Source organism: Nelumbo nucifera, chromosome 3, assembly GCF_055504915.1.
Source record: "Nelumbo nucifera cultivar China Antique chromosome 3, China Antique-T2T, whole genome shotgun sequence".
NCBI classification, from domain to species: domain Eukaryota; kingdom Viridiplantae; phylum Streptophyta; class Magnoliopsida; order Proteales; family Nelumbonaceae; genus Nelumbo; species Nelumbo nucifera.
This window is the reverse complement of record NC_142651.1, coordinates 5552316-5577735: the sequence shown is the minus strand read 5'-3', so window position 1 is coordinate 5577735 and position 25420 is coordinate 5552316. Positions and strand designations below refer to the sequence as shown.

The window sequence follows — 25420 nt, the reverse complement described above, 5'->3', positions numbered from 1 at the left end:
AAAAGGAAACTTATTTAAAAACACACTCATAAATTCAGAATCTCCTGTTACCGAAAGAGAGGGAAAAGAAAATAAAATCCTCACGGGCCATAAACTTCAGTTTTTCTATTTTCGTTTTGCTTTTCAAGTGGCACCTTTATGTCTTTCTTATGAAGACATGGATGAAGCCATTCTCGTCCACGAAGAAAGGAAGAAGAAGAAGGAAAAAAGTCAACAATAGTCAAAGTTAGGAATTTGGAAATTCGAACAACTGTTGGGATTTTGGTCTCCATTTTTTAAAATTTGTTTATATATTTAATAATATAGTGGAGGAAGGAAATAACTAGTACTAGTGCATCTGTGCATTGATGTAAATAATTAGGATATGGGTTGATGGAGATGTAACGTGGGTTCTGTTCATCTCGTCTTATTTAAATAATGAATGAAATGAATCAACAATACTCAAGAGAAGAGCCACTTCCACTTTAATCTGTAAAGCACAGATCCCTCCTCCTCCCCATCAACAGTCACCACGTGCTTCTCTCCATAATTTTACAATTGTTTCTTCTAACTTCCGGATTTCTTAAATTAGTATGTGTTCATGTCATGAGCATTCGGTAAATTTGTTTATCTTTTCCTAGTAATTCGTCTTCTGTTGTTTCGTGTTTCTCACCATTTATTACTCTTTTTTCCCAACGGGGTTCCAATGAGTCTCGTCCGCATGTCTGAGGAGGTTGCGAAGTGCATCTTCCGTGCTCAACCTGGCCTACTTTTTCTTGTTTTCTCTGCAACTTTCTAATACGTCGCTACATTCTTAGTTAAACTTTGGCTTCTCTATCTTCAATAGTTTGTCTCGATGGAGAACCCTGTAGAGGTCGTAAATGCAGTTGGATTCTCCCTTTTTATGACATGGTTCTTGGTAGAAGCTTTGATACATAGGAAGAGAGATGTGGGGGATGAACAGTTTAGTCACAGAGGTATGAACAGAAAGGTTACGGTTTATACAAAAATCGTTTTCCTTTCCCACGTTTTAATCTCTGTTACCTATCTGGGTTTTTGTTTTTGTGAAGTTTGGAAGCTCAAAACTATCTCTGCTGAATCTGCTTTCCCGGCAATAGCTTGGGTTTTGGTTACTCTGTTTGCAATGTACTCAAAGAATAGGACTGATGTAGAAGAGAGGATTTGGCCTTCAGTCTTTATTTTTTGGTGGATTTTCTCTTGTTTTCTCAATGCTTTCTCTGTCGTCGTCTACCTCCTAACCCATTTAAAACGCAAGGCATTACCTGATTTTGTCCTGGAGGCTAATATTGCCGACGTCGTTTCTTTTCCCTTAACCATACTGCTCTGTTTCAGCGGTCTCCGTTCCAGCCACTCAGTCGGACCCCAAGAGCTCGAACGCTCACTGCTTCAGAAAGAAGACAATAATGTTGTCGGAGATGTCAGCACTTTTGCCCACGCTGGGATTTGGAGACGGCTAACTTTCCGGTGGCTAAACCCTCTGTTTGAGAAGGGTCGGACTCAAAAACTTGAACCGTCACATATTCCTTCAGTTCCTGAATCCGAAACAGCAGAGCAATCCTCTTCCTTACTACAAAAGTCACTTCGTCTACAGAAAACCAGAACTTCTTCTCTTCCGAAGGCAATAATCCATGCTATCTGGAAACCTCTAGCACTGAATGCACTTTTTGCAGGTATAGCCGGCTGGTTTGTCTGTTAGCCTTTTGCTTTCTTTCTTCACCTCTTTCTTCTCAAGGTTTTTATAGATGGGAATTGGCATTCGTTTTTTACAGGGATGAACACAGTTGCGTCTTATATGGGTCCATTCCTAATAGCAAACTTTGTCAATTTCTTAGCGCAAAAGCGTGATGACTCCAGTCACCGTTACGGGCTTTGTCTTGCGTTCATCTTCTTTTTGGCAAAGACGGTTGAATCTCTATCTCAGAGACAATGGTACTTTGGTGCTAACCAGATTGGAATTCGTGTCAGGGCAGCTCTTATTACATTCATTTACAAGAAGTCCCTTTCGATTAAATACGCTGGTCCAAGTAATGGTAAAATCGTAAACTTGATCAATGTGGATGCACAGAGAGTTGGAGAGTTCTTTTGGTACATTCATGGAGTCTGGTTGCTCCCTTTCCAGGTCTTTCTGGCTCTGATTATACTGTACAGAAACCTTGGAGGGGCTCCTTCTTTTGCTGCTCTCTTCACCACGATCCTGGTGATGGTTAGCAACACTCCATTAGCGAATATGCAAGAAGCGCTGCACTCCAAGATCATGGAATCGAAGGACTCGAGAATCAAAGCTACCTCAGAGACATTGAGGAGCATGAGAGTCTTGAAACTGCACTCTTGGGAAACTGCCTACTTGAAGAAGCTCCTTCAACTTAGAGAAATTGAGAGGATCTGCTTGAAGAGATATCTGTATACGTGCTCAGCTGTTGCCTTTCTCTTCTGGGCTTCACCTACCCTTGTCTCAGTCATCACTTTTGGTGTCTGCATTGTGGTTAAGACTCCATTAACATCTGGTACAGTTCTCTCAGCTCTAGCAACATTTCGGATTCTACAAGAACCCATCTACAATCTCCCGGAGCTAATTTCTACAATTGCTCAAACAAAGGTCTCAATTGATAGAATCCAAGAATTCATTGGCGAAGAAGAACAAAAGAAGCTGATAGCTAATCATACTGCAAAAGCATCCCATGTAGCAATTGAAATGGAGATGGGTGAATACAGTTGGGAAACAAGTAGCTCAAATCTAAAGAAGCCCACAATCAAAATTCCTGAGAAGATAAAAATCATGAAAGGTGATAAGGTTGCTATTTGTGGGTCAGTAGGGTCAGGAAAGTCTAGTTTACTCTGTAGTATACTTGGAGAGATTCCTAGGATTTCAGGAATAGGGATTAAGGTGTATGGATCTAAAGCTTATGTTCCACAGAGTGCTTGGATTCAGACTGGTACAGTAAGAGAAAATATTTTGTTTGGTAAGGAAATGAATAGAGGCCTGTATGATGAAGTTTTGGAAGGGTGTGCTTTAAATAAGGACATTGAGTTGTGGGTTGATGGAGATCTCTGTGTGGTTGGAGAAAGAGGGATGAACCTGAGTGGAGGGCAGAAGCAGAGGATTCAGCTGGCCCGTGCCATCTACAGTAATTCTGACGTTTATTTGCTAGATGATCCTTTCAGTGCAGTGGATGCCCACACAGGAGCACATCTCTTCAAGGTAAAAACATATTATAAGCTTCTCAGTTGATTCTTATATGAACTTTCCAGCATTTGAGGAGAGCTTTAATCCTCATTCCCAAACGTATCTTAGGTAAAGGTCTCTTAAAACTTACAAGCTGTTTTACAGGAATGTCTAATGCAACTGCTGTCTCGGAAGACTGTCGTTTACGTCACTCACCAGCTAGAATTTTTGGGTGCTTCAGATCATGTTCTGGTAAGTTACTAGTATCTAATACTATGTAAGCATCATTCTTTTTCTGACAGTACATCCAGGTTCTTAGAATAATTATATTCTAAGTAAGTAAACTATGAATGCAATGCTAGCAGTTCAGTGGTTGTTATACATCTCATGGGATTAAGATGCTTAAATGTTCCTGGTTCAGACTACTACCTGGATGTTCAACTTCTGTGGCATCTGCTCAACCATTTCAACTGAAGTTTGAATATCATAGACAACCAGACAAGGGGCCAATTTGTGCTAAAAATGCCTAAGGTTAGGTCCATATCAGGCCACCCCTCTCTTGGCCCTGGATAGCTGGGGCCAGCATTAGGTAATTTCCCCTTTTGTACATTGTAAATAGAAGAGGAATACAAGCGCACTACAGAATCATGAGGGTGAGATCTAATCCAGATTCCAGACTATCTGTCCCAACAGACCAAATATTATATTAGAAATTGTGCAGATTTGGAAGTATCAACCAATAGAAATTTAAGTTCCAATATTAGAAATTACCAATATCAATAAAGAAAACATTTTCAATTTGAGATGTCTATTTTTTGAATTCTCTTGTGTATATAGAACAGAATAATACCCTTCCATTTTTTTTTTGCATGTCTTTAATAGCCAAATTATTCATGATAATTTGCTTTTTTGTTGATTAATATTCTCCATAGGTACTAAAAGATGGGAAGATCGTTCAATCTGGGAAGTACAAAGATTTGATTGAAGATCCCAATGGTGAGCTTGTCAAACAAATGGCAGCCCATAGCCAATCTCTAAGCCAAGTGAATTCACCTCAACCACAAAGTTTTCCAACCTCTGCACCCCACCGAAGAGATCAAAATGAGGTCACAGAAGAAAAATTCAATGAACCCAACAAAAATGGCAAATTGGCAGAGAGAACTCATGAGGAAGAAACAGGATCTGGTCGAGTGCAATGGCAGGTTTACTCAAAGTTTGTGACATCTGCATATAAAGGAGCTCTTGTTCCAGTGATCATTCTCTGTCAAGTTCTCTTTCAGGGATTGCAAGTTGGCAGCAATTACTGGATTGCTTGGGCAACTGAAAAGGAGGGGAGGGTGAGCACTGAGAAGTTGATAGGAATGTTTACCATGTTGTCTGGCGGGAGCTCCCTGTTCATCCTTGGAAGGGCAGTTTTGCTTACAACTGTTGCCATCAATACTGCTCAGAGGCTCTACCTGGACATGATTACCTCCATCTTCCGAGCACCTATTTCCTTCTTCGATTCCACACCTACAAGTCGAATTCTCAACAGGGTTTGTTCTTTGACTAATTCTAAGTTCCTGTCTTCCTAGTAATTTGTTCCTCATTGCTAGACCATTACTGATGTCATATTTTCTCCTGAAATAACTATTCCATTTGTTTTTTATTTCATTGCAGTCTTCTACAGATCAGAGCACTGTGGATACTGACATTCCCTACAGACTAGCTGGATTGGCATTTGCAGTTATCCAGCTCTTAAGTATCATTATCATTATGTCCCATGTTTCATGGCACATCTTTCTTCTCTTCATTGGCATCATTGCAATCTCTGCTTGGTACCAGGCAAGAACTTCTATGTCCCTTAACATATTTTCAGAAACTATTATAGAGTTTAAGTTACTGCAGTAATAGAAAGTGATCCTAGTCCAAGGATCCACCATCCAATAGATTTTCCCAATAAGGCAATAACATCTCTAGGCCAAGGATCAAGAGTGATCCTCAACTATCCAGTATTTTAATTCTTTTGAACAAGAAATATAGTTTTCTGTTGGTAAAAGGCCACTATTATCATCCAGCAGGTTGGCTGTTTTCTAGAAGTATGATCCCTTACACTGGCCAATTCAAGTTTCTATTATGTGCTACTACCAAGATAGCTAGTATTCTATTGGGCAGGGGTGCAGCTTGGGTTGACCTGAATTAGCCCTTGAACAAAGAAATATATTACTTCTAGAAGATTCTAGAAGTAGAAGTATGACCCATTATACCGGCCAATTCCACTTGTTCTTATGTGCCACCACTACCAAGATAACTAGTATGCTATTGGGCAGGGGTGCAACTCTGGTTGGCCTGAATTAGCATTTTACACTGTTTTGGGTTTGGGCCTTCAGGCTGGGCCCATTTAAATATTGACCAAAGACCAACCCAAGTTACACCCTTACTATTGGGTAAACCATCCCTTGTGTGTCACTGCCAAGATAACCAGTATGCTATTGGTTAAACAATTTTCATGTGTCACTGTCAAGATAACTAATATGCAATTGGTGTGTTCTTATCAAATTTTTTTGCAGGATTACTACATCTCCACTGCCAGAGAGCTAGCTAGAATGGTTGCAAGCAGGATTGCTCCAATCCTTCATCATTTCTCAGAGTCAATTGCTGGAGCAGCAACTATCCGCAGCTTTAATCAGGAAGATAGCTTCCTTGCCAAAACTCTCAGCTTGATTGATGATTACTCTAGCCTTGCCTTCCACAATTGTGCTACAATGGAATGGCTATGTGTTCGAATCAACTTCCTCTTCAACCTTGGATTCTTACTTGTTCTAATAATCCTAGTCAGTCTACCAAGGTCAGCTATTGACCCAAGTAAGCTCCTCCTCTTTTCCTATGTCAAGAATTAAATTTTCAGAGAAAAAATGTGAGATACCAGTAAAGTAGAACATAAGGTCAACCATTGGCAAGAGTTACTCATGGACATATGCAAGGGCTGCAACCCACCAACTGATGGTTGACTTACAAGACCTACTCCAAAAGCAACTAGATTGAATAGTTGCTACTGTTCAGTCAAATGAAATATATTCTTCATCCATAGGAAGCAATTTTAAGAAGCTAGAAAGAGCAAGGGATCAATTGTTATGATTCCATCTTCTTGATTTCCAGTGACCGTAATATTGGTTAAGCTATTTGTACATACAGTGCTAATGAACTTGTGGTATATAATTCCAGGCTTAGCAGGGCTGGCAGCTACCTATGGTTTGAACCTGAACATTCTACAAGCTTGGGTGATATGGAACCTGTGCAATGTTGAGAACAAAATGATCTCAGTTGAGAGGATTCTTCAATTCTCTAGCATACCAAGTGAAGCCCCATTAGTGATTGAAAACTGCAGACCAAGCCCTGAATGGCCAGCCAATGGAACCATTGAGCTCCAAAACCTCCATGTTCAATACAACCTGTCACTCCCCATGGTTCTCAAAGGGATCAATTGCAAATTCCCTGGAGAGAACAAGATTGGAGTTGTTGGCAGGACAGGCAGTGGCAAGTCCACCCTTATCCAAGCTCTTTTTAGAGTGGTGGAACCCTCAGAAGGAAGGATCCTGATTGATGGAGTAGATATTTGTAAGATAGGTTTGGAAGATTTGAGGTCTAGATTGAGTATAATTCCACAAGACCCAACACTGTTTCAAGGAACTATACGAGTTAATCTTGATCCTCTGCAGCAACATTCAGATCAAGAAATTTGGGAGGTAAAAACCTGAAAATATTGCATTTACCTATTTGGAGAGTATTAGTTAAAATCAAGCCCTAATTGAATTGTTTTGAGATTTCAGGTTCTAGATAAGTGTCGTCTTGCAGAGATAGTAAGGCAAGATCAGAGGCTACTTGATGCACCAGGTATAGTTTTAACTAAAGAAAAGGAAATCTAATGGATCTATTGCATAACTATTTCCAGGATTGGAAGTACTGAAACATTGGAACAATGCAGTTGCAGAAGATGGCGAAAATTGGAGCGTGGGGCAGAGGCAGCTTGTTTGTCTAGCTAGGGCATTGCTAAAGAAGAGACGGATTCTGGTATTGGATGAGGCTACAGCTTCAGTGGATACAGCAACAGATAATGTGATTCAGAAAACAATAAGAGAAGAAACAAGCAATTGCACAGTCATTACCATAGCCCACCGGATACCCACTGTGATAGACAATGATCTGGTCCTTGTTCTTGATGAAGGTATATCACAGAAAAACCAGAAATAGAAAGAATTCTTTTATAGAAAATAGTTCCTTAAGCTTGAAAGGGTTATTTCCATTTATTAGGCATGAATTTTAGAGGCATTTCTTACAGCCAAAAATATTCACATGCTCTTTGGCCCATACCCTATTCTTTTACGCCTTCAATCTTTAGCAGAGTACACCTTTCAACTAAGGCTGTCATTCCCCATTAACATATGGCAAACAGATGTTTCTCCATCTGCAAACCTGTTACCCATCACCCCCAAACTCACAAGCCATCACTTGGGCTTTATATTGGCAGTGCAAAGCCGGACACTTAACCTTGAATCTCACTTATCAAGATTCAAAAGTGAATTTGAAGCTTCAAACTAAGCTTGCATAGCAAAATGGGACTAGGCTAAGCTACTGTAAGCTTGGCCCATTTAGATATTATATTATTGTTATTTTACTTTATCACTATTATATTTAAAATTACTAAGGCTTAAAGAAAGCACAATATTTGGAACTGGCCTAATAGAATGGTTTAGCTCATCTTGTTGGGTAGTCCATAACCTGTATTTCTGGAATTTTTCTCATTTAGCACATATCCCTAATAGCTCATTGATAAATTTGAAACATGAGTGTAATGCAAAAATCCAGGAAAAGTATCATTATAGGATATTTAATTATCATTGTGCAACAATCATGGTTAACCTTGTTCTCCTTGCTTATACAGGAAGAGTTATAGAGTATGACTCCCCAGCTCAGCTACTGAAAAATAACTCATCTGCATTCTCAAGTTTGGTAATGGAGTTCTTAAGGAGATCATCCAAAAACTAATCATCACTAAACTCCAACTTCAGACGAAGGATGGAGATCATGCACGAAAGCTCTTTCGTGTTCATCCTTGTGGTACAGAGAAAACAGTTGTCAATTTCTTTGGCTTCATCCTAAAGGAGAAGTATTTGAAAATCAAGGTGGAGGAACATAAGCTTTGCAAACTGTCACTAATTACTGAGGCCACATGCAAAGAATTGAAATGGAAAAAGTAACACAGAACAATGGCCAGAAGAAGAGCAACAAGAATGGTTACACAACTACAATGATTGAAACAACAAATAAAAGGAAAATACAGGATAAACATGAGCTACACAAAAGAAAAGAGTTTTGTGTCATATATTCTAACTTTTAGTTGATACAGCAAGTTATTAACACAGAAAAAAAGAGAGTTTTGTGTTATATCTTCATCATTGTCCCAAGACTCCTAACTGGCATGGCATTAAAATTTGCATGCAATCAAAAATTATAAATGACAATACATATCTGATAATTTTGTACAAGGCTGCTTTTGTGGCTTTAGTCTGACATGGATGTATCCCAGAAGTTTAGGTATGGACTAGGATTTAAGCAAACAGCTTTATTTGCTAAATAGCTATGTATTATATCGTGCATCTTCAAGAGTATAATTTCTAAATTGAATTGTATAAGAAAGCCAGGTGAAGGGAATGCCCTTGGGTCCTCTCTATTTGTACAGTTCTTTCAGTAAAACAAGAATGCCCTTGGGTCCAGATATGCAGAGTGCATATCAGATCTATATAGGCCAGATGGCATCTGCAATTGCTTCTTGTTGTTTGAGATATGTTGTGCTTCTGGTGTTACTTCTGATCAGTTACCTATTTATTTCACTAAAAGTTATACCACATTGCTTAGCTGCCATTGCTCTATGTTGATGTGTTAAAACAATCTCTAACACTCTACCTAAATACTTCTGCCCATTTGTGTGTATCTTTATAGAAGTTCTAGAAAGAAGAGGTGGACACCGATTAGACAATACCTTCAGTGAGAGAAAATGAAAAACAAGCAATTTCATTTGAAAATGGGAAAAAAACTCTATTGCATGAAATAATGAAGAGAAAGAAGAAAGTTTCTAAAGGCTTTCTTAGCTGTGTATAATATGATATGAACACAGAAATATATATAGAGCACAAACAATAAACCACAGACAGTTCACAAAAACCAAAAAAAAAAAAGAAAAATGAATATAATTTCTGTAACAATAAACAATTCCACCCAGGTCCATAGATTGCAGATGTGTTTCAAAAACCCATGACAGAACAGTTTCTGATGTATGTTTCAACTAATAGTTCCTCCCCATAGGCCTTAAAAGCTAGGCCCCAGCCATTAAAAGAGTCAGCTCTGACTCCTGAGGGTGAGTAGCAAATGTTTTCCTTCTTGTCATATTTCTTCACCATGTTAGTTGAGTGCTCAACTGCATAGATATCCACTAGTGCTACAAGTGGAGGTGCCTGAGATGCATTATTGACATTTAGGTGTATTATGTAACTCTCTTTTATTGCAATAGCCACACATGAACAACAAAGCAGAAGCTAATCATGTAAAGCACAACACCCCTGCCTAGCATCTATGCATAAAGCTCTTTTGTTTGCAATTCCTAGTTAGCATTTTACATTGATTTGGGCTTGGCCTTGAGTTGGCCAGCTAGTATGCTATTGCACCCCTAAGAAAAAGCATACAACTACTTAATTGGACTATTGGAGTAGATATTCCACACCAGTTGAAGAAACAGACAACACCACCAACAACAACAACTGCTACACCTGTAGTAATGGTCCTTCCAGACTACTGTTTTTAATTTAAGCAGGTCCTGTTTTGAGTTTTTGGAGTCGAACTATGATGCCTATTGTTGCCTTATATAAAAAGATTGAGTTTGTTAAGAAGTACTACTCCTCAAGGGAGGGGAATGGGCTACCTAATACCTAAAAGAGTAACAAGGCCTTGAACTAAGAATGTTGCCTTTAAGGCTGCATTTGGTTGTGATACAAATGCCAATACTCTCATTTCGGCTCATGAATGCAAAGTGGTGTTTTACGTTCTTGTTTGTTTGAAATCGATGCAAAACATGGGAGTAAAATTAAATTCTCCCCTGCCTTAAACTTTGGTCATATGCACCAATCTATAAGCATGTTACGTTGATTATCAAAGACCACAAATCTATATCCAAAAAATGGGTACACTAATGCCCTCTTTTCAGGATACAAAGATGTCAAAAAAGCATTCTTGACCTCTTAATCATTGTATTTTTGTATGTCAAACAAACATTTATAAATCTGAATCGGGTACATAAATGGCCCAGTCCGAACACACACTAGGCATGATACCTAAAAAGCTAACCAGTATCATAAAAATGACAACCAATCAGCTATTCATCATCATCATCATCCAATCCTGTCCCAACTACATGGGATTCGTTATATACCATTTGATTCATTGTTTTCGCATAAAAGTGGTAACCAATTAACCGATCATAATCATAATCATTATCATCACTGTCCCAATAGGGTTCGTTGAACACCATTTGATTAATTTTTGGCTCATGTATCGCTTACTATTTTAATCTATAGCCATATCTCTTACAAGCAAAACTTCTGTTTAGTGCTCAGATGGCGTCTAGTTGTACATCCAGAATTTGGATCTGCTCCTCACAGCGACCTCACAACCACACCCTACCCTGTATTGGAAACATCTCCCAATGAATAATAAATACAAGTATGAAAGATGTTCCCGATGTACAGCCAAGACATACTATGAGATCAGTGTGAAGCATGCTCTGAGGAGCAGATCCAGACTCCAATATATCTCCCATACATGTATGTTAATGTGCAGCTGTGCCCTGTGTGCAGAGTTTTTGTTGGCAGGTAAACCTGTTCATCAGTTGGGCTTTGGGCTCTAATTTCAGGGCCCATTCAAATGTTGACAAAAACTAAATCCTCACTTGACCCATGAACAGGTATACTGATAGGACATCCCATTGTTAATATGTATCCTTTTTTGTTGGACTTTAACTCTTTTAGTTCCATCAACTTGTTGGGCAATAGTTTTTTTTTTTTTTTTTCTAAATGATTTTGTACATGTGAAATGTGATCGAATCATCTTTGTCTAATTTCTCTCATTTTATTACTTATTAGAGTTATTTCTGGTTATTTTGTATGATTTCATTTTTGTCCTTTGCTTTATGCAGATTAGCTAATCTGCTTATTTTTTGGACATATACGATTGGAAAATGCTACTGCTTCATTGTCCAAAAACTTCTCTTATTTTTCTTGTTTGACTAGGGGAGAATTAAGAAACAAAGGCTTCTCTCATTTTCTTGTTTGATTAGGATTTAGTGGAGAATTAGGAAAAGAATATAACTGATGAATGAGTTTATCCTGATGTTTCCAGTTTCTACACAGAAGTGCATTCTCCTTAGAGTTGGTGGCATGGTTTTCAAAACCGGATTAGACTGGACGGTCAGACCAGAAAAACTGGGAACTGGTCAGGTGATCGGTTCCGTTTTATCCCAGAACCGTTATTTTGCCAAAAACCATTGATTTGGTCAACAAATCGCTGACCCGGGTGGTCAAACCATCTAACGGTTTTAGCTATTTTTTATTTTTTTAAATATTTTTATTTTTTGTCAAAATAGGCCATCCTAAACGGTCAGACTGTTCAACCTGAGAACCGGACCCCTGACCGATTCGTTGTCCGGTTGAATTTTAAAAACCTTGATCGGTGGTATTCATAACTAGACGAGTTTTATCACTATCACTAGTTGTCTCTCATTCTTATTAGATGAGGAATGAAGGAAGAACGACCTCAAAGAAACGTCAATACTTAAACTTGGGTCAGTTGGACCGGAAATTGACTTGTAGGCCGGGCTGGGCTGACATCTTGGAACGTTTAGTTGGGCTTGGGCTACAAGATTTTAGCGTCACTCCAGTTGATTATGGATTGAAATTGACCCTCCGGTAGTAGACCTGGCAATCGGGTTGGGTCGGGTTGAATTTTGGGTTGGGTTGTCAAATGCTAGACCCAAACCCTAAATGTTCGGGTTAAGGTTGACCCATGGATCAATTCAGGTCATCCCAAAAAATAATTAAAATTTAAAAAAATAAAGAAAAATTACATGAAAAATGTCAAAATTAAAAGAACTAACCTTAAAATTCCAAATATAAAATAAAAACTTGAACATTTAACAATTTAAAGAATAAACAATAAAAAGTAAAGACTAAATAGAAAAAATTAAAGAGTGGAAACTTCTAACAATGCATAAATAATCTCAATTAGACTTGACAATCGGGTCAGCGGGTTGGCCCATGACCCAACCAGGATTTTTTGGGTCGGGTCGGGTCGGTTTCACGGGTTGAGTCAACTTTTTGTTAGGTCTACCCGGTAGTGATCTGGTTCTGGAAAAGGTCGTACAGGCATAGTGGGGAATGGAAAGTTTTTGGGCTGGAGTTTTTTTTCCATAATTTTGGCTTAATTAATGCTTACATTACATTTTGTCCAGATTCTTTTTTCAATTTTTTTGCAAGGTATATTGAATCTATTTTCTCTCTCTCTTGTGGTGAAAATCTTCCCTCATGAGAATCGGTCTGGCCCATTTTAAGTCAAGCTTAGACATGAATTTAGATCCACAGGCTTAGGTTTGGGCCCAAAACACTCCATTTTTTTGGGTCAAGCTTAGATTTTTTCAAAAAAAGGCTAGCTCAAGTCCAAGCCCAACTTAATAATATATTATATAATAAAAAATATATTTTATATAATAAAAAACATATATCCAATATGTTTTTTTCTTCCTTCCTCTTCTCTTTTTCCAATTCATAGTAAGATATTTCATTATTGTTGGGTTTTGAGGTCTTTTAATATAAATAAAGCTGTAACTATTCTCGGTTTATATTGTCTTGACTTTAGATTGTATAATGATATCTCATTGTATCCATTCATCAGCCAGGCCAGACCTCGTTTGGCTTCAATTCTGAACATTCTTATCTTCAAAATAATCTATTCAAGAAAGAATGAACTCTGGAAATTCTCATCCAAAGAATTCGCATAAGCGTTTGATGCACTCGTCTGATTCTTGTTTCTCAGAATCAAAATTATGTTGCCATCACCCTGTTTCTTCAAATCAATTCTCTAAATGAGGAATATAGAGAACCACCCCCTTAATAAATTGGCATTTAGTTAAGATACCATTCCCTCAATAAATTGACTTGGTTTTATTAGATTTCTTTCTCTACTTTTTTATATACTTTAACCCATTTAGTTGAAATAGCATTCCCTTCTTTCTTCCATCAAATCAAAGAACAAAAGCATAAATATGTTTACTCATATTTTTTTTTAAGTAATCATTAATCAACCCAAACTCGATTGAACCTACAATGAACAAAATTATGAATATGTTTTATCATATTTTTCGTATTTTCAGTAATCATCAATAAGAATATTCAACCGCATAATTTTTCTTATATTTTCAATAATAATCCAAACTTCATTTAGTTATTCTCAAATAGAGCAGTGTTAGATTTTTCATTAATAATCTAGAATCAATATCCAAAATTATGAACCACATAAATTTTCTCCAACAGAACAATGGTTCTGATGACATTAGGTTGTTACCACCAGTACCTAACCACATTGCATTAATGTTTAATAGATTCAACTGGTGATAACGAGCTGAAATCTCCAAAAAACAATATTGCAACCAGGTATTGAATCACCTATCTTGGTTCGTGTTTCTCTAAGATTACAGTAAAAATTTTGTCAAAAAATTACTAACGACGCATTTTTCATATTGCCATTAAAATAAACATATACAATGAGTTATCTTATATGAATAATGAATGTGCAAAATGACCCTCAACCCACTACTAAATTATCGTTTGGTATAATCTCCTCCGCCCAACATGAACACTTATATTTTGCTTATTTTCATACAGGCTGCAATGGTATACTCTGCTTTTCCTGGATTCCACCTGATGTTCCTTGTTTTCAAATATTCTGCCGTTGTGCTCCTTCCACACAAACTCCATCACACCACTGGGAGGATCTGAGTGTGCCGTTTTGTTTGAGATTGCTTGTCACAGAGGAGTAACTGGTTAAGACTTGAGAGACAATTGAAGAAAGACAAGATCATAAATTGCAAAACTTGGAACCAAGAATTGCAACCCTTGAAACAAAGAACAAAGAAAGATGAAAAAATAAAGTGGAAATAGAATAAGAGTAATGGTATTTTTGAAAGACAAGACTGAAATAATAAGATGACTTTTTTTTAAAAAAAAAAAAAAAAAAGATAAAACGGAAGTGAGGGATGGAACTTTACCTGAGAAATCAACCACCGATGGGAGGAGTTTGTGCCGTTAGGCTGTGCTTGGGAATAATGCCGGTTTAGGGTAAATTTGCACTTTGGTTCATTTTTGCCTATATTTGGCAACATTACATTTATACATTGACAAATGACCGAAAACACATTTTTCAATGCACATTTAGATTGATAATAAGATTGTAAAAGTACATCAATAAAAAAGAAGTAAATTTGCATTCAAGTGGACTTTTAATAAAAAAAAGGCATATGCTTTATTGAAATTCATGTTTGCATCCATTACAGCTAAAAATCTATTTGGTAACAAGATAAATTTGCCTCTATAAAACTAACCCAACTTTACAATTTATATGAACCATTTTACACTTTACATATTTGCATTCACACTTATTTGCATTGTTTCCAAACACAGCCTTAGGAACAAAACGAAAATGATTGGAGTTAAGGTTTATTCAAACATTCTTATGTTTTTACACACAATATTTTCGTAATACCCCTCCTTTCATGTGAGAGGGTGACACGTGTTGACATAGCGAGAATAACACTCATCCAGAGAGAAGCCCAGACCAAGTTTATAAGACCCTATATGAACTTTAGGGCTGGTTTGTTTACAATGCAATTTCTTTTCACTGGTGGAAAAGTATGGGAGTGCAAATTGAGACTTTATTTTTTTCAACTTTTACCTTATTTTGTTGTTTGCAATATAGAGAAGTAAAATAAAATGCTCAGTTCGGAAGAAGTATAAATACAAATTTGTAGAGTGTAAAACCTTGTATTTTGTATTATTTTATATGTATTTGCACTGTACATGTTTATATTTGTACTCCTTCCAAACTGAGCTAAAGTAAAATTTCGAAACAAAAGTGAATCAAAATTTGCATTCTTCTCGTTTGCTCTCTCATGCATTAATATTATTGCACTGCAAACGAACAGAGTTTTAACTCGTAGGTCCATTCCCAGGCCGTTGGGTTCTTGGTCTATTTGGTCCGCTCCAAGTCAGACTTTTGATGGATTCTTTGTTCTAATTAGGCTGCCCAGCCCAGTTTCACCACCAAGACCCTTATTTAATGTAGGCAATAGCGAATGAATTTATTTTGATTTTTAAATTAATGTGATGATGACCATGTCACACCCAGACAGCTGGCAACCACGCTGGACGTACAACAACAATGATACTGCCATGTAGGCTGGCAGATGATCGATTATATATTCCTATAGTGGGCTCAGAGATTTGGAGGACTGGAGTGGTAGTGCCCAAAGGAAGGCCCACACAGGAACGTGGGCCTTTTAGAAAATAATGGCCATGTTTATTGGCTTCTGGATTAGAGAAAAGAACCCAAAAATCCATCCCAGTGCGAGATGGGCCTCAGTCCATTGTTTGCTTTACAATTTTGTTGGGTCTTTTTTGAGAAATTCTCCAAGAAAACTCCATTAACTCAATTTTCTTCTAAAGCAGAGATATCCCATTACTTGGACCAACTCTAACCAAAAAGAGTTTTGATTGGATTCAATCATTGCCCTCCAATTAATCACATCTTTTGGAGCAAGGGGAGAAGATAATTAATCCAACGGTCATATCTAGCCGGTTAGAATTCAAAGTTCTAACTACTACTAATCATGGTCCACAAATCAAATGGCCTCCCACTTGGATGATGAGCTACCAATTAGGCAAGTGGGTATTTTCTCTTTCTCTTTTCTTTTGAGAGAGAGAGAGAGAGAGAGATGGCTATTTGATAACGCAGAAGCCCATCTCATACCACTTGCTGTAATCCATTATTACTATGGATTGAGACTGAGAAGTCTAGTACAAGGAAGGGATGATGCCATGTTCTCCTTTATAGCAAGAAAGGCTTTTCAAGAGAGGTCCATTCCATTGAAATGAGATGGAAACCCAGAGGGAGAAAGGATGGTGGAAGGAAGGAGGAAAAAGAGAGGAGAGCAAGAAAGTGAAAAAGTAGTGGACAACTGAAACTCGACCATACATGAATTATTACAATCTGGTCTATGCATCCCACCTGCTATGCAGGGCTCTTTGATTGCAGTCCTGAAAAGCCCAAAAGCTGTTCTTCACATGGCCTCTCTTTTAGAGTTGCATTCTGCCTATAAAGCTGTTGGGTGGAGTGGGGTATATGCAGCACAAATGGAGATGTTGTTGGGACTTCGAACCATGTTTTTCATAAAAGGAATAGACCATACCGTGCAATTTGATATTTTCTTTGAAAACAAAAGAAGATTACATAAACTAGTTCCTATCTCCTTTTTTTATTTTTCCAAATTGGTAAATATGGTTAAGTAGGACCATTAGTACTCCATTGCCTCTCCCTCACTCTTTTATTAGGTCTGTAATTTGGGCGGGCCTAACGCAAGGTTATGCATGAATTGGGCCTGAGTTTTTAACTAGGCTTGGCCGAAATATAGGCCTAACTTAAACTCGGGTGGAGGTTAGGGGTGGCCACGAGCCAAGTCTTTCATGAGTTATTTGAGTTCATCTTGGCTCAGTTTAAACCAAGCATCGAGCTGAATTCGAGTATGATATATAGGCTTATTTGTTAATCGAGCCAAGTTTAAGCCCAATGAAACTCAGCTCGTGAGGCGCGTGAGTTTAGTATTAAATAAATAATTTTTATTATATACATACATAAATATATATAGTATTTTTATTAATATTTTTTTATGTATAACAGTAAATAATTTTTATAATTCTTATTCTTTGTCTAAAAAATAAAAAATAATAATTTCATACATATAATTTTTACTTTTCAAAAAAAAAACTTGGCTTGTAGTCGAGTTTGAACTTGCCAGCTATGAATCGAGCTCAAGTCTCTAACTCGAATCGAGCTCGAATCTGATACTATTCCTACATATCAAACTCGAATAACTAAATATTTGGTTCAGCTCGGTCCAAATCCACCCCTATGGAGACTACAAGCAGCCTAACCCAGCCTAAACCCGAGGTTTGCACCTTTTAAGATTAGGCCAAGTTAGGTAGGTCCTCAAGTTGCACCCATATCTTTTCTTCTTCATTTTATTCATTTCATGGGATGTAGAGCAAAGCTATTTTCTTGGGGCCAGCTTGATTCTCCTCCTTCTCTCTGGTTATGTATTTATTTTGTATATAAGTTTGGATTCAATCTTTCTAACAATGTTTAAAAAACCAGACCGGATTAACCAGTTGGAGCAATTGAACTATGACCAGGCCCTTGGCCAGTTTGGTCATACTCGTACATCTAAAGTCAGAAGTCATAAAAAATCGATTGACCGGCTAATTGGAAAACTGGTTCTGATTTCATAGAACCGATCTGATTCAACCTCGGATCAACTTCTAACCCATCAACCTGATGTCCGATCTGATTATCTTTTAATAGTCCTATCTAATTTGAAAAGGAGAGTGATAACAATATAATGGAGATAATGGTGGTGGTGGTCAGTGTGAGGGTGAAGGATGCTTCCCAAATGAAGACTTTTGCTCTGATTCCCATGAACACGTGATAATGCCTAATTCTTAAAGTTGATAGTAACTATTATTAATAATAAAGTAAAAGCTGTCCAGAAAGAAGGCAAAGATGCTATGGCTCCCCTCCTTCCCTTCCATCATCTTTTTTATCAAGTTAAGGCAACAAGAAGAAGATGGATAAAGAGGAGTCTAGTCTCCACTCTCCACTCTCCGCTCTCTACTCTCTCTCTCTCTCTCTCTCGTGGGTTGTCTGCTTAACCACTCACCACTTTATTTTGTCCAACCAATGGGCGTCAACTCATTTTTTCCCTCTGGGTCACGATTCACGAGTTGGGCGGGTCTACCTAGAAGAGAAAAATTAAATTTCACATTTTTACTTTAAGGTCAAAATACGTGTAGAACAAGATTAAACCAGAAAAACGGGTTAAAGTGAAGTAACTGAACTGGCCGGTCACGGAAAATGGTGCGAGTTTCAAGGTTCTGTATGCTTGAAAAAGTAAACCTGGGCTGGCCAACTAGAACCACTCGGATCATGTCAGAATGCTGACACCTTCCAGTAACTGATTGGTTGACGGGGTGGCAATCCTCTAACTCATAATAATCCCATAGGGATGACCATGGCAACAGTCGGGTCGGGCTAGATTTTTACATGGTATTAAGGTTGGTTCGTTTTTCGGTAAGTTATTTATCCTGATAAATGTAATTAATTACATGGGTATGTTTTTTTTTTAAAACATTTATTCGGGTAGCTGCATTTATCTATTTTTTTTTTTATTTCCAACGAAAATAAGGTAATAATCGTTTTATTCACAATAATCTATTATTAAAAATGGTATTTTTGTTTTATTCAAGTATTAATAACTTTTTCTCTAACATGAAAAGTTATTTACAGTGATACCCAGAAAAATAATCTCCCTCTCAAAATTTAAAAAGAGAACACCCCCTAAATGGTTAGGATTACAATTGAATTGAGCTGAATTCGAACTTTTATGTATCTTGATTTGGTTTAATAAAATATTTTTATATTATATATTATATATACTATATACATACATATGGCATACATAATATTTATATACACATATATTTGGTATAGAGGTGTAAATCGGGCCGTGGGCAACACGGCCCGACACAAACTTGGACTGGCTCGGCATGGCCTGACACAACGGTCCATGGGTCCTGCTAGGCTAGGCTCGGCACGATCATGCGAGCCGTGCTGAGCCTGGGGTTTTAGGTCCATGGGCACGACACGGCACGACCGAGTGGGTCGTATTGCGAGCCCATATATATTATTTATATATATTTATATTATATTATATAAATTATAATTATATAATAATATAAATTATAATTATATAATAATATATAGTATATAATATATTAATAAAATAAATATTTATTTTACTTTATTATACTAATTTATTTAATTATTGTATATATAAGCAATTTTATACACAAAATTCATATAAAATTAAAACTTTAAATTTTTTGTCAACTTTTTAAATAAACAGCTTTGACCCGATACACGACCCAACCTGGCTTAAGGCTCGACCCACGAGTCAGCCCGACCCGCAGCACGGCACGGGCCTCGGCCATGGACCATGCCAAATCGACCCCTAAATTTTTCACCAGGAAAGACGGCACAACCCGTAACGACCCATGGGCCAGTATGGCACGGCCCGCACTTTGCACAGGCCACCCACGATGCCGGGCGGCCCACTTTACACCTCTAATTTGGTAAAACACTTTTAGGAATAATTTATGCTGATATCAATTTGGCTGGCTAGAAATTTAATGCAATTCTGGGCCGGTCTGGACTGGCTAGGCCAAAGACTTGCATGGCCCGGTTCAGGCCCGCATTGTGTGTAGGTTTCCCAGAGTGAAAATAGGCTGCCCGGGCCATTGAAGGGGAGGGTCTAGGTCTAGGCCAGAGGGAACAGTATAATAAAACTGTGAACAAAAGAGTCCTCCCAAACGATGAATCCGAACAACTCATAAGAAACGTATCTGAACGCTAGAAGCCAACCTTGGACTCGGAAGCAACAAGTGTTCGATAAAAAATCCAAGAGAATGTACTTGTGCTCGCCACCTCCATAATTACTCCGACACCCAACCCGCAATTCTTAAAACATCCATCACTCTGCCCGCACATCATGCACAGGCATACCACCCAGATATATCCATTCATTACCTGTACGTCTCTCTCCTGCACTCTCACGGACCAAAGGGAATCTCACCTTTTCTTTTTCTATTTTACTAATATTTTTGGTTTATAATTCCACGTTTCAGTATTTTTTTTCCTCTACCCTCTACCATAATCCATAAGGCGCCCCAAGTCTCCAACTCATTGGCTTATTCAGTCTTTTGAGTACAGTTAAAGTTAGGCCTTCAAGCTTTAATCTTTCACTCCACTCCTAGGTTCTAACCTCCTCTTATAAAGGGGTTACACACTTACACCTGTTCTCTGGGTTTTGCTCCCTTGCAGTAATAATGGCAGATATTGCTTCGCTGTTTGCTCTTGCTCCTTCTATGCCTCTGTTTTTCCGGCGAGTGTGGTGTTCCTTTGCGTTCTTGACCTGTTCTTGATTTGCCCATGTTGGTATCTGTTTCCTCTTCATTTGCTTTCATTGAGTTCTAAGTTCTAACTGGTTTCCTTGCAGGTTGAAGAGATTTTTTTACTGGATTTCTTTGTTTGGTTAAGTGGTTCTGTGTTTCTTCTCCGTTTTCTCTTTAGCTGAACTCTGTTGTATTTGGGTGTTGATTCCTTCAACAGCTCAACCTTCCCTTTTTCGCTTCTAAAGCATTACTTTGTCTGCTTATACCCGCACTTGCTTTACTTTTACCGTATTTATTTTCGTCTCTGTAGTTGCATTATTGAATTTTGGGTTTTCTGTATTTTCTTCTTTTAAGCCCGTATTTCCCCTGTAATTTCCTCCACTGAACCAAAAGCTCGATTTTTTTTTTCTTCTCAAAATGCCTCCGTCCTACTTTCCTCTTCGCTGGGAGAGTACCGGAGACCAGTGGTGGTACGCATCACCTATAGACTGGGCTGCTGCCAATGGCCACTACGACCTTGTCAGGGAGCTCCTGCACCTTGACACCAACCTTCTCATCAAGCTCACCTCCCTCAGGCGAATTCGTCGGCTTGAGACTGTATGGGACGACGAGGCTCAGTTCAAAGACGTCGCCAAATGCCGTTCTCAAGTTGCCTGGAAGCTTTTCCTTGAATGTGAAAATAAAAGGGGTACCAACTCTCTCATACGAGCTGGCTACGGTGGATGGCTTTTATACACCGCTTCTTCGGCTGGGGATGTGGTTTTTGTTCAGGAACTGCTCAAGAGAGATCCTCTCCTTGTTTTCGGGGAAGGAGAATATGGCGTCACCGATATATTTTATGCTGCTGCTAGGAGCAAGAATTCTGAGGTTTTCAGGCTCCTATTTGATTTCTCAGTCTCACCTAGGTCTCTGATGAGCAATGGTGGAGCTTCGGAAGAGCAAACAGCTGGGCCGTCTCCAGTTTTTAGGTCAGAAATGGTGAACAGGGCTGTTCATGCTGCGGCCAGAGGAGGGAATTTGGATATTCTGAGGGAGCTTCTCGCGGGCTGCATTGATATCTTGGCTTACAGGGATGTTCAGGGCTCTACTGTCTTGCATGCAGCAGCTGGCAGGGGACAGGTTGAGGTGAGGCTTCTACTCTAATGTCCATCTGGGAAGTATTGAACTTATTTTCCTTTTTGAGTGTTATGGTTAAGCAATCCATAATCCATAAAATCTGTAAATGTCAGCTCAATTAAGGAACCCTTATTTGATGTTTGTAAGAAATAAGATTCTGGGTTGTTATTCATGTGCTACTGTAACATTTTTTTACAGCAATGGATCTGTAGATCATGGCCTTTTATTTTGGATATCTTGTCTATATTATCTGCAATTCTGCATGTGAAACTACAGTGATCATTAGCTTAGTCGTTGACTGAATTTAAACTTTTGAAGCACTTAAACTGTTTTACAAATCTTGAATTTGTAAAAGGCACCCACTGCATCATCATAATTGTTTTTCCTGTTGTGCTATTGTATCAGAATGATGGTTCATCCATATTAGGGAAATACTTTGGAATTCATGCTAGCAACAATGTTATTGTGCTCATTTAAGTGATGAGAAATGAGAGCTTTCCAGATAATGGGCTGATTGATTTCTTCACGATCTTGTAATAGATGGAAATCAGGGCTTGATCTTGGCAAGCATCCAGCAAAATATGATACAGCTATAAAGGAAACTCTTTCTGATTCATTGGGCTTTGCCATGCATGTATTGTACCACATGCCTGAGGCTGTTTATTTACATAGGGACAGGATTTTGTATTAAGTAAGAATTGTAATTGGCATTGGTGAACATTTTGGACCAATTTCATGATATATTCTCATTTTGAAGGCATTTTGAGACACACAGCCACCAGCCTTGGAACAAGAGTTCTGAGAGCTGTTTTCCCTGTTAAATCATTCCCAGTAACATGTTTTTAGTTGGTAGATGATTTTCTCTGTAACTTAATAAATTCAAGCATTAGTATCTAAGAGGAAGAAAGGAAGAAAAACACAGAAAAACAGAGTTGAAACATGCAGGTCACATGACAGTATGGTGCCAAGATAAAAGATGCTTCTTTGTAGGGACAAATCCAAATGTGCTGATTTATAGGAATTTCATTGCTTACTGATTTAAGGCGCTATTTTAATGATCACAATTCATGTTTTTTGTTCAACATGGTTTTTATAATCATTTCTGTTGTTAGTGAACTGTTTTTATTCCTTAAGTGCAGGTAGTGAAGGATCTAGTGGCATCTTTTGATATGATTACCTCCACAGACAATCAAGGAAATACAGCATTGCATGTGGCTGCTTACAGGGGTCACTTGCCTGTGGTAGAGGCTCTAATTATTGCATCCCCTTCTTCCATTTCTTTAACAAACAATGGGGGAGATACTTTCCTCCATATGGCTGTAGCTGGTTTCAGAACCCCTGGTTTCCGAAGATTGGATCGACAAATTAATCTCATGAAGGAATTAATTTGTGGAAAGATTGTAAACATGCAAGATGTCATCAACATCAGAAACAACGATGGAAGAACAGCTCTTCATATGGCTGTTCTTGGGAATATCCACTCTAATCTTGTAGAACTACTAATGACAGCACCATGGATTAATCTAAACATCCGCGACGTAGATGGTATGACCCCACTGGATCTACTCAGCCAGAGGCCACGATCTGCTTCATCAGAAATATTAATCAGGCAGTTGATTTCAGCTGGTGGGATCTCCAATTGTCAAGATTGTATGGCGAGAAGTGCCATTGTTTCTCACCTAAAAATGCAAGGTATTGGAAGCAGTCCTGGAACTTCTTTTAGAATCACAGATGCAGAGATATTCTTGTACACAGGTATTGGGAATGCATTGGATGGTGCTGGTGATCAGATCAGTGGGGCATGCTCAAGTGACCTTGATTCAGCTGATGCAAATCGTAGCTCTTTAGATAGTAAAAAGCTAGGCTCAGTAAATTATGCAAAGAACCGTCTCAAGATTCTACTCCGATGGCGTGGCCGGAAAGAGAAGAAACCCGAAGAGATCAATAAACTGGGAGGTGATGACTCGAACGAATCCTACAAAAACTGGGGCAGTTTGGAGGAAACTCCAACTCCACTCAGGCAGCGATTCTCAAAACCATCTTCACCTTCAAACAACAAAAGGACTCTATCTGTTAGAAGTAACCTTCCTAGTCCATCTACCAAGAAGAAGTTTGCAGCAGGGCTAATGCATGGTGTCATTCAAGCCATGCCACATTTAATCAGATCAGATCGATCACCTTCGAGTTCGTTCTCAGTATCATCAATGTCTTCACCTACTTCATTGGATAGGAAAAGGGGCACTCATTCTAGGAGTGCAAGTGCAGATCCCTCTTGCTCAAACCAATCCTTTGACAATGAAGCACTGAACGTGAACCAAAAGCAAACATCAGCTAATAAGAAGATGAACCACTATTTCTGTTTTGGTGCACATGGTTTGGCAGTGGAAAATCCTTGTAGCGGCCTGAGGTCAAGCCAGGCTCACAAGCCTTCAGTGCTATCAGTTGCTTGATGAGATGAAACTTGTACCCACTTCTGCACTAAAGATAGGTAAAAGTCTACAGTTGTTATCAGTACTTGGATTTTAAGTTAACTTGTGTGCTTGTATAAAATGAGTAGGTTAATTTCTTCTCTTAAATAACTACTCTGGTTCAACAGACATGTCCAAGGGATATGTTGTGGTATGGCAAATATGTGAAGCTTCTCTAGTTATTGTTAGTCGTCAAGTCTGAACAAAATCCTTTTACCTTTTATTTATGGAGGCTATTCTGTACTTACGAACAGCCAAATGCCTAATCTGCCATTTGTAATAACAAGGAAGCTCAGTAATCAACCCAACCCAATTGGCCAACCTATTCTCATAATTGCAATACTCTGTATATGTTTCATCATTTATTATATTGCCTAACATCATATTGAGACCTAAAATTGATCACTAGCCTGGCCTTTATCTGATGAATTTGAGTTGGGTTTGGGTGGGCCCTGCCCTGTTCCAGGCAAGCGTGGGATGGATTCGACCTTAGAGCCTGTTTAACCCACATTGCAATCATGGTTACTACCGTGAACACGGGCCGTGCCCAGCCCAGGGTGCAAGTCGAGTTCAAATCAGCCCCCACAATGTTCCACAGCACATCCCAGCCGTGTATTGGGGATGATATCTCCCTATGATAATACAAGAAAATAATGAGGCATTATTGGGAGATGTTCCCAATACACGACTGGAATGTGCTGTGGGACGTTGTGGGGGAGGGGGGGGAGGGGGGGGGGGGGGGGGGGGCTGGTGTGAATTCGTGCAAGTCGAGAGGCCTCAGTCGAGTTTAACTGTTTAAGGTCAACCCGGGCTCAACCCTAAATATTGGGCCTGAGTCCGCAGTGCCCAAGGTAAGTCCAATTGGGTACAAGTGGCCTGTTAAGTCCAATATACCAAAGCGTTGCATAATGCTATTTAGTATCATTAATTTAAACCTTTAAATAGGATTTTTGTATATTTTTTATACAAGTATGCATGTATTTATGCATGTGTATAGGCGTTGGGCTCAGGTTGGATTCATGCTACCTAAGGTAGGCAGCCCAGCTTGAAAATAGAAAAGCCCAAGGTTTTGAGCGAAAAGTCCAAGCCCAGCCTTCAGTCTGGACTTGGGTTGGATCTTGGATTTGCCTAAGTTGCACCCTAGGTGAATAATATTAAGGTGGTGCTTGGTTTTATTGTTGTTTTCTGAGAAAACAGCACCATGTTGGAGCTACGTCAGGATGAGAAAATGGCAAAAAAGAAACGCATTGACATATGCTATTTGGTTAACTGTTTTCTCAAAAATGACGATCTCAGAAAACACCAATTTTTTTTTT

The 25420-nt window shown here is 38.6% G+C and overlaps 2 protein-coding genes across 2 annotated transcripts; both read left to right on the top strand.

Annotated features, from left to right (window-relative positions):
- The first annotated feature begins 449 nt into the window (after window positions 1-449).
- On the top strand, window positions 450-8839 carry LOC104592959 (putative ABC transporter C family member 15). The gene is made up of 10 exons (XM_010252539.3): window positions 450-1670; window positions 1770-3199; window positions 3329-3415; window positions 4096-4698; window positions 4823-4987; window positions 5713-6007; window positions 6368-6888; window positions 6973-7036; window positions 7128-7367; window positions 8085-8839. Exons 1-10 carry the CDS (start codon window positions 836-838, stop codon window positions 8186-8188), a joined length of 4344 nt encoding a protein of 1447 aa, XP_010250841.1. The 5' UTR covers window positions 450-835; the 3' UTR covers window positions 8189-8839.
- An 11415-nt stretch (window positions 8840-20254) lies between these two features.
- On the top strand, window positions 20255-24292 carry LOC104592957 (uncharacterized). Its single transcript, XM_010252538.2, has 2 exons — window positions 20255-21645; window positions 22776-24292. The coding sequence occupies exons 1-2, from the start codon at window positions 20938-20940 to the stop codon at window positions 24084-24086; spliced, it is 2019 nt and encodes a 672-aa protein (XP_010250840.1). The 5' UTR covers window positions 20255-20937; the 3' UTR covers window positions 24087-24292.
- Window positions 24293-25420: the final 1128 nt, after the last annotated feature.

Bases quoted from the DNA above. Each gene is read 5' to 3' on its own strand.
- LOC104592959 (XM_010252539.3), top strand. From the start codon at position 836: ATGGAGAACCCTGTAGAGGTCGTAAATGCAGTTGGATTCTCCCTTTTT. The intron at 1,671-1,769 runs GTATAGCCGGCT...CGTTTTTTACAG, and splicing joins ACTGAATGCACTTTTTGCAG to GGATGAACACAGTTGCGTCT. The intron at 3,200-3,328 runs GTAAAAACATAT...GCTGTTTTACAG, and splicing joins CAGGAGCACATCTCTTCAAG to GAATGTCTAATGCAACTGCT.
- LOC104592957 (XM_010252538.2), top strand. From the start codon at position 20,938: ATGCCTCCGTCCTACTTTCCTCTTCGCTGGGAGAGTACCGGAGACCAG. The intron at 21,646-22,775 runs GTGAGGCTTCTA...CCTTAAGTGCAG, and splicing joins CTGGCAGGGGACAGGTTGAG to GTAGTGAAGGATCTAGTGGC.